This window comes from Sinocyclocheilus grahami, unplaced genomic scaffold (genome assembly GCF_001515645.1).
Source record: "Sinocyclocheilus grahami isolate Dianchi unplaced genomic scaffold, SAMN03320097.WGS_v1.1 scaffold3.1, whole genome shotgun sequence".
In the NCBI taxonomy this organism is placed as follows: domain Eukaryota; kingdom Metazoa; phylum Chordata; class Actinopteri; order Cypriniformes; family Cyprinidae; genus Sinocyclocheilus; species Sinocyclocheilus grahami.
Genome location: NW_015505182.1, coordinates 8,434,809 through 8,444,660, shown reverse-complemented (window position 1 = coordinate 8,444,660; position 9,852 = coordinate 8,434,809). Strand labels below are relative to the sequence as shown.

Sequence of the window (9,852 nt, the reverse complement as noted above, 5' to 3'; positions counted from 1 at the left end):
TAGTATTAGCCTATGTATATATATATATATATATATATATATATATATATATATATATATATATAGTATAATAGTATTTATTAATATTTAAAATTAGCTTTTATTTTAAAAGTTTTCATTTTAATTTTAGTTAAAGTTGAGCAATTTTGTTATGTGCTGTTATGTTTATTAGTTTTTTCTTTATTCATTTTTATTTAAATCTTAACTAGTAATTTTAGTACTTCAACTTAATCTTATTTATTTTAGTTGACAAGGCAACATTTCCCTTTTTAAGTAATCATTTTTAATCTGACATTTATATTTAATTTTATTACTTTATTTAAATGACCAAAACAGTTTTTAATAGTTTTAGTTTAAGTTTTAGTCATTTTGTTATGTGCTTTTGTTTGTTTATTAGTTTTATTTAATTCAATTTCAGCTTAAGTTTTTGTATTTTTAGTACTTCAGCTTAAACTTATTTATTTTATTTGTCAAGGCAAAATTTTAAATTGAAATTTTTAATCCAACGTTTATATTTCATCTTATAACAGAGTTATTTCATATCAAATTCTAAATAAATAAATAAATAGTGTAGTTTTAGTTAACGACTACAACACTTTTTCCAACATCAATTACGTTCTGATTGGCTTTTGTCACTTTTCAGCTTTTGAACTTTCCTGAAGGACAGAAAAATAGCTTGATGCTGGAAACCTGTTGCCCCACACCTGGTTAGGACACAGTGCAATTTGTTTATTCATCACAGTGAGGTCTATATAACCTTTTTTCCAAATCTAACCTAAAATTTCTGATATCGAAAGATGGCTTTCTGAATGGGTCTGGTTGAGGATACCTTCTGATTATTGTCTACATGAGGATCCCAGTGCCTGTTTTGTTCATTTCTGCTTTTGTTTCCTTCTCCAGCACCTCCAGTTGACCATCCAGGCCCTGCAGGATGAGTTGAGGACTCAACGTGATCTCAACCATCTTCTCCAGCAGGAGAGCGGGTCGCGGGTCAGTGCTGGTGAGCACTTCACTGCCATCGAGCTAACCGAGGAGAACTTCCGTCGACTCCAAGCCGAACACGACCGTCAGGCCAAAGAGCTCTTCCTCTTGAGGAAGACACTGGAAGAGATGGAGCTGAGGATTGAGACGCAGAAACAGACGCTAGGAGCCAGAGACGAGTCCATAAAGAAGCTGTTGGAGATGCTGCAGAGTAAAGGACTTCCCCCAGCCTCAGGAAGAGCGTCAGATGAGGAAGAGCAAGAGCGAGCCAGGCGTATCGCAGAGGCTGAAGCACAGCTGGGACACCTGGAGGTGATATTAGACCAGAAAGAGAAGGAAAACATCCACCTGAGAGAGGTATCAGGTTCTACTCAAACTTTCTGGCTGAAAGTGGAGCGTGCATGTCACTTAAAGATGGACTTTAGTAATGGATGTAAACTTTCAAAAGGAATGTTTGTTTTCAAACGTGAACATGCAACACATTCAAAGCAGATTTTCAGAGCAGAGAAATATAATAATTCAGAAACAGTCTCCATTGAGCAATCTGAGGTTAAGTGGTTTGCCATTGTAATAGTCAGATAGATAGTCAGATACAAATAAGACAATAACAGCATATGGTCTCTGAGTCATCTAAACCCAAGAGAAAAACATGAGGAGATCCATGCCAACCACACAGATAATGCCCTATGAGCTCAAAGAGAATCAAATGAAACAATCCAAATGTCAAAGAGTGAAAAAGATCAGAATGCAGATTGAAAATAAGATTTTAATGTTAACGGATTGACATAATTGCTCTCTGATGTTTTGGGTTGGTTTAAGGTTAGGGCTACGTAATGGATTTTAACTTCACAGTATAAAAGGTAAAAAGAATGAAGTTGTTATAAACAAGAACACATTTATTCTAAAGTGTATAGCTCAAGTTTGTGTTATGTGTTTGTTATTATGTTGATTATAATCTTAGTTTTTCTTTAGGAGCTTCATCGGAGAAACCAGCTTCACCCAGACCCTGGAAAAACTAAAGCTCTTCAGACTATCATAGAGATGAAGGTAAACATCTGTGAATGCTTCTTATATAATATATATACTATACACTACTGTTCATAAGTTTGAGTCCAGTAAGATTTTTTAATAATGAATTTAAGAATGCAATTAATTGATCAAATGTGACAGTAAATGCATTTACAGTCAAACCAAAAATAAGACACCAGATATAAGTTTTGATATTTTTTTTACTAGTGGGTGCAGGACACTATAGTTCATTTATGCAAGTGAGGATAGCAAAATAAAGTGAACTGTGACATATTATACCCAAAAACTACCAGTAAAATTGATTAAAAAATTGGGACCAAAAATTATTCAGGCACTTTGACCTGACCATTTTTTTTTAATTGCTAATGCGATCCTTTTACACCACAGACTGAACTAAATTAATTAAATTAAGCATTGCTTAGTAATGGGTTGACCTAAATTGGTATTATCTAATTGTGTACTTAAATTTAACAGCTGACAACTATTCAATCTAATTCAGTGCATACCTTTCCATCAAAGTTATCTGACATTATCAAGATGAATTTGTTCTGACACAGTTCCTGTCATATTTTATTACCATTTTCTAAACTATAACTGTGATAATGTGAGCAATGTTGAAGGTGTCTGAATAAATTTTGGTTTGACTGTATAATGTTACAAAAGATTTCTCTTTCAAGTAAATGCTGTTAATGTACTGTATCATGGTTTCCAAAAATATTAAGCAGTTTTTTTTCAACATTGCTAATAAGAAATGTTTCTTGCGCAGCAGATTAGCATGTTAGAAAGATTTCTGAAGGATAATGTGACTCTGAAGACTAGATTTATGGATTTTTACCATCAGGAATAAATTACATTTGAAAGTGTATAGCTGTTTTTAATACTATTTCACAACATGACTGTTTTTATTGTATTTGTATAATAAATGCAGCCTTGGTGCGCATGAAAGACTTGTTTAACAAATAATTAGTATTGTCATTAGAGAGAGTAGTTGTATTTGGCACGCTCTGGTTAAACAATAGGCTGAAAAGGCAAACAGAAATGGTCCAGAAAGACAAGAGAAATGTCTGATGGCAAAGCCACTGCAGCCTGCTGCTTAATGGCTGAATGAAACAGTAAGTGGGTTTGTGCGCTCACAGGCAGAGCAACTCCTGCCAGCAGAAGCATTACACACCACTCTAAAAATAAAGCATGGCCTCCTGCAAGGCACGCACACACCCCTCGGGTCCACTCTGATTGGAGCTAAATATTACCCAGAATTCACCACTGCATCCATGTGACACAAAAAGCAAAGTGATAGACTCCTATTCAAAGTGCAACTTCGCTAATTCAGTTGATGCATTTTCCTGGAACCAAAAACCGCAAAAGCCGCTCCACCTGTACTGGTTTCCATTGCTCTTTTAACCTTTAGCATCACTGGTAGTGTTCTCTCGCCCTATTGGCTGAGCAGGGATGCTGATTCTGGTGCCATGGGAACAGGTGGAGTTGTTTACAACACTTATTTATGTGTTTTTTTAAAGAGATACTCTCATGTTGTTGTAAACCTGTATGCTGTTATTTAATTTGTTGAGCGGAAAATTTAAAACCGCAAAAATCATCATAAAAAAAGTCCACACAGTCTTCTGGAAGCCATGCATGAGAAGCATACCGAAATGTAGGTGATTTGAGCAATTTTGGGGGGTAACACTGTTCCTTTAATTATTGCTAGCAGCCAGAAGATGTATATTTTGACTTAAAGCTTGTAATTGTACATTATATGAGCAAGATTTCTTGTTTTTAAGTAAACATGAAATCAGTATTGACCCTACTTACTTTCTTAATAAATCAAAAAAAATTTTGAATAATTTGTTAGAGATTTTTTTTTCTTATTCTAAATTTTAAAAGGGTTGTCTTTGTAATCTTGCTTTAAAATGTAAAAGCTTGCTTTGTCACTGAAACAACTGTCTTGTTCATGTTTTTCAACCCCTCCACTGCAATTGCCACTTTGCACAATCCAATCAATTCTTGATGGATAAAAGTTCCACCATAGTTTTTTTTCACTTTGAATATCATGTTTCTTGTTAACGAAAGAAAATGGGTTGTGAAAGCTGTTTCATATTTACTTTAACAGTAAAGATTGAAAAAATCTGCTATAATATCAGTGATATTATTCAAAAATTTCGCTATCAGTCCACACTTAGATTAAATATTACCATCTGTTGGGAATTGGGTTTGGCATGCTTTTGTCCGTAGAATCGCACCAAAGTTGTCATACTAGCTTAAGATGATGGAGCACAGCGTCGCTGATTTTTCCACTAAATTGTTTATCCAGGACACCAAAATCGCATCCCTGGAACGCAACATTCGAGACCTGGAGGATGAGATACAGATGTTAAAGGCGAATGGATTGTTGAACACGGAGGATCGAGAGGAGGAGATCAAACAGATGGAGGTCTACAAAAACCACTCCAAGTTCATGAAGACCAAGGTAAACTTTTTCTTCAAAGAGTTTAAACTATAAACCGCTTTAGACACAAAGAAATCAGTGCATTTAGGTAACTGATAAAGTGAAAATGCATCATTTTTTATTATTATTTATGTGTTTTTTTAAAGAGATACTCTCATGTTGTTGTAAACCTGTATGCTGTTATTTAATTTGTTGAGCGGAAAATTTAAAACCGCAAAAATCATCATAAAAAAAGTCCACACAGTCTTCTGGAAGCCATGCATGAGAAGCATACCGAAATGTAGGTGATTTGAGCAATTTTGGGGGGTAACACTGTTCCTTTAATTATTGCTAGCAGCCAGAAGATGTATATTTTGACTTAAAGCTTGTAATTGTACATTATATGAGCAAGATTTCTTGTTTTTAAGTAAACATGAAATCAGTATTGACCCTACTTACTTTCTTAATAAATCAAAATTTTTTTTGAATAATTTGTTAGAGATTTTTTTTTCTTATTCTAAATTTTAAAAGGGTTGTCTTTGTAATCTTGCTTTAAAATGTAAAAGCTTGCTTTGTCACTGAAACAACTGTCTTGTTCATGTTTTTCAACCCCTCCACTGCAATTGCCACTTTGCACAATCCAATCAATTCTTGATGGATAAAACTTCCACCATAGTTTTTTTTCACTTTGAATATCATGTTTCTTGTTAACGAAAGAAAATGGGTTGTGAAAGCTGTTTCATATTTACTTTAACAGTAAAGATTGAAAAAATCTGCTATAATATCAGTGATATTATTCAAAAATTTCGCTATCAGTCCATACTTAGATTAAATATTATGTTGAGCTTCTTTCAAATAAATAAATGTCTTTTCACAAATGTTTAAGTGCAGTAAAGGGTTTCCAGTGGCAGGGAAGTGGCTGAGAACATCCTTGCGGATGTCTTGTAGAATTGTAATGATAGGTTTGCTGAGTAATGCTAGAAGCAGCAGTATTAAAATAGAGTCTGTAGGATCTGTGTAAATATTTCTCACGGCTGTGCTGACAGTGTTTCTTGTCAAAGCTCTTCAGTGTATTTGCTGTAGGTTTATTAGAAATTCTTCCCTCACAAACTTTGGCTGAATCACAGTTCCCAGTGCCAGTAAGTCTACCATGCATTGTGTTGGGCACTGTGTCTAGAATCATCTCAAAATAATACATTGCATAAGAGGTTGTGGGTAGTTTTAGCCAAAAAAGCATGCATTTGTATTTTTGAAAAAGAACTGAAAATAGTACGCTATCCAGTAGTGTTGTTGTAAAACTATTTAAAAATGTTTTCGGTAATTGAAATGAAGGTGAAATAAAATATAAGTATTAGATGACAAACTTCAACTTTAAAAAATAAAATTATACTGAAATATAAATGAAAGCTAAACAGAAATATTAAAAAAGCACACAACAAAATCGCTAAAACTGACAGTAAAAATAAGAGCTAATTCTTATTAATAAATTAGTTATATTTATTAATTATAATGAATTATTCATATCAATAAATGCTATACTTGTACATAAAAAAATACTAAAATAACACTGCCATCCATCCAGGCCACTTTAACAAACAATGTACAAAGGTTTGTGTATGTTCTAATTTTACACTTGCATACTAAATATGATAGATGCATGATTCTGACTTTATTTATTTTTAATTGATATTTAATGATATTTTGATCCAAAGCTCTGATTGGTTTGTTTGATTTGCACTGCCCAATCAACTGTTTTTAACTGGCTTGTTTCTTAACAGAAAAAATCTCATTGGTTAGTGGATTTTTGTGCATGTGTGTGATGTCTTTGCTGTATCTAACATGCTCGTGAATAAGCTGGGGGTTTTGTTGTGATATTTATAGAACTCATTTCATCAATAATTGATATGGCTGATGTATATTAAATGGGGATTGCGTTCTGAAATCCATCTTTTATGTGAGGAGAGTACAGATGTAGAGAAGAAAACTCCCATACTCATTTCAGCTCCCCTATTAAAAAAACATAGCTGATTAACACATTTTATGACATGATTCGTTAAAAATATAATTTGTCTAGATACTCATATGTACTAAATGATTTCCCTGTCCTATAAATAACAGAAGATTTTCTTTCTCTGTTCCTGCTTTTTCAATCTCTTTCAGATTGACCAGCTCAAGCAGGAGCTCTCAAAAAAAGAGTCTGAGCTTTTAGCTCTGCAAACAAAACTGGAAACTCTAAATAATCAGAATTCAGACTGCAAACAGCATATTGAAGTGCTCAAAGAGTCCCTCACTGCCAAAGAGCAACGCGCTGCCATCCTACAAACAGAGGTTAAAATGATTTTATTTTATTTTATTATTTTTTCTTTTTCTAAAATTCTTTATTTTTATTTTTATTAAGTTTTAACATTTACCTTGGTGCAACTCCTTGTCCCTTACAATTCTGTGTGTTATTGTAAATTATTTTATTTTTATGGGATTTGATTATTGTTATTATTATTATTTTAATAAGCACTTGAAGACACATCTCACCAGCTTTACGTGAACTCTGTGCTCATGGTGTGTTGTTTAGGTGGACGCTCTTAGATTGCGTCTGGAGGAGAAGGAATCTTTCCTTAATAAGAAGACGAAGCAACTGCAAGACTTGACAGAGGAGAAGGGAACACTGGCCGGGGAGATCAGAGACATGAAAGACATGCTGGAAGTCAAAGAACGCAAGATAAACGTCCTGCAGAAGAAGGTAAATCTCACTTGGGAATCAAAGGTCAGAGACCAGTTTTCATGGGCCATTTAGAAATGATTGGGGTCAATACTGATGAGCAGTACCAAGAAGAGTGGGATTTGAGCCAGAGCAAGGGGATTTGAAAGCCTGTATCTGTAACGGATTTAACTTATTGCACACCTATATAGTGTTTTTGGTGAGATATTTGAGAAAATATAAATATAATATAATATAGAGAAAGCTCTGTTTTTAAAACCTAGTGAGCTGAATTTTGACAAAAAAATTGAAGCAGACTCACATGTATTCTTCACAGACAAAGCAGTCCTAGTCAAATGCATTGTAACTCCATGTGACAGAACCACAGAGCATTAGTGTCTTTCTCCCCATATCTTCTTCCAACTGCTTTTTCATCTTTGCTCTCTTCTTACCATATCACCACATGCTTTGCTGGGTTCTTCAGCCTTTTTCATGTTGTTCAGACACTGGAAACATCTCAAGAGTCAAAAAAGGCCACAGTCTGCTTCAAACTGTATTTAACTTCTGATCTCTGGCTCTTTGTGCTGGTTTGATCCCTCATATCTTATATTCTAAGTCACATTGCAAACATCCTGCTGTATGTCTTAAATATTTACACAAAGAAACAACCAAGTAGTTCCTTTTGCCTTCAAAACAGCTTGATTTGTTCTTGAAACCCCTTCATACAGCTCCATAACTGTGGGTAACGGGATATTGCACCATTCATCAAACAGAAAACTGGGGGGATGAAGGAAGTGAAATCTAGCCCATTATCTGGCCATACAGAACATCATCAGGCATAAATATTCCCATGAGATGCCGTCCGTACCATTAGAGACCAACCACAATTGTTCATAGTCAGCAATAGACATTGTGGGCTGAAACATCCTTAGGCTTTCTTCAACACAAACCCGTTCAAATGGAAAACAAGGTGAAAGATGAACCGAAAGACCATATAACTTACTCAGATGTCCAGGTACTGTGTCCGTTACACTAGGTTATCCATCTTTGTAAGATGGCCTTGAGTACATACAGTTTGTTTGTAAGATGGCCTCTAAATGCAGTATACATCCATTCATGTCAGTAAACACTGACATATTAATGTTTCGCATTGTCAGTGTCATTTGTTGTTATTTGATGTTTGTCCTTGTTATTTTGACAATGTTTGTTCACCTTTTACAGACTAAAATGATGTTTTTGTGACCAGTGCACTTACAGTTTGTGGGTATATTTGTAACTTTATTAGCTCATAGTGCTTTTACAACTAATCCTTTCATATTAAAAAGCATGTGAGAACTATTTACTTACAGCAATCAACATAGCATAACCTTAAGTCAAATTTAAAGGGATAGTTCACCTAAAAATTAAAATTACCCCATGATTTACTCACTCTCAAGTCATCCTAGGTGTATATTAGTTTTTTCTTTCAGACGAATACAATCAAAGTTTTATTGAAAATGTCCTGGCTCTTCCAAGCTTTATAATGGCAGTGAATGGGTGTTGATATTCAATAGTTCAATAGATGTCCAATAATAGAAGTTCATCCATCATAAAAAGTGCTGCACGGCTCCGAGGGATTAATAAAGGCCTCCTGAAGCGAATTGGTGCATTTTTGTATTTAAAAAAATCCATATTTCAAACTTTATAAACTGTAATCTCTAGCTACGCCTATACGATGGCTTGAGGGTGGGGTAATTTTCATTTTTGGTTGAACTATCCCTTTAAACTCCCTTTCCATTTGATTTTTAAAGATGAAGTATGTAATTTTAGCACCCCTAGTGGTACCAAGATGAAGTGCAGTTCTTAATTGTTTGAATGAACATGTTTCGCTAATACAGTGATGCAGGAATGAGTCCTAAAATCCAGAGATGAGTTCCACTGTTCCAAAGTCAAAGGTTTTTTTGAACAGCTTTTTGATTAAATGCCTGAAATAAGACCTGTGGTTAAAACAAGCAAGATTTTCATATTTCATTCAACAACATAAAATACATCAGTAATACCCTACTCATGATTTTTAAAAAGCTTTTTATGCTTTAAATGGCAATTGCTCACTAGTCCACTTTTTACAGCCTCATTTTTTTATACTTGTGCTCTTACAAACTATTCTAACTTAAACTTTCTAACAATATTTTAAAGGGGTCATATGATGCGATTTAAATTTTTCCTTTCTCTTTGAAGTGTTACAAGCTCTTGTTGCATAAAGAAGATCTGTAAAGTTGCAAAGACTAAAGTCTCAAATCCAAAGAGATAATCTTTATAAAAGTTAAGAGTCAACAACGCCTACCTAAAACGGCTCGTTCTAACACGCCCCCACATGTCTACGTCACTATGTGGGAAGATTTGCATAACGCCGCCCAAATGTTCACGCAAAGAAAAAAGGCGTAACTTTTATTCTCGCTGTAGTATTGGTGCCGCCATGTCGTGAAGACGCTGTGTGTTTCATTATGAAAGCGAAACTACTTTGTTTGGCCTTCCAAAAGAGGACACGACTAGAAATCAGTGGTTAAGTTGTATTTACAACACTGTTCCAGAACAGTTCAACCCAAATATTCAGATGTGTGCAGCACATTTTATGGAGGTTTGTTTCCTGATCCTGGTAGAGTAGACTACAATGCCGGCTGTTCTGTCTCACAGACTGTAAGTACTTTTTTTATTTATTTAAAGGATTTGCCACTGATGATTCAAA

General features: G+C 34.5%; 1 protein-coding gene across 2 annotated transcripts in view; it reads left to right on the top strand.

Moving 5' to 3' along the window:
* LOC107579618 (ERC protein 2) overlaps positions 1-9,852 on the top strand; it is a 62,793-nt gene that overhangs the window by 30,570 nt on the left and 22,371 nt on the right. For both annotated transcript variants that reach the window (XM_016265518.1, XM_016265457.1), the window contains exons 4-8: positions 901-1,338; positions 1,954-2,028; positions 4,319-4,474; positions 6,593-6,760; positions 7,002-7,169. In XM_016265518.1, the coding sequence (XP_016121004.1) occupies positions 901-1,338; positions 1,954-2,028; positions 4,319-4,474; positions 6,593-6,760; positions 7,002-7,169 (1,005 nt within the window). The remainder of the gene's footprint in view (positions 1-900; positions 1,339-1,953; positions 2,029-4,318; positions 4,475-6,592; positions 6,761-7,001; positions 7,170-9,852) is intronic.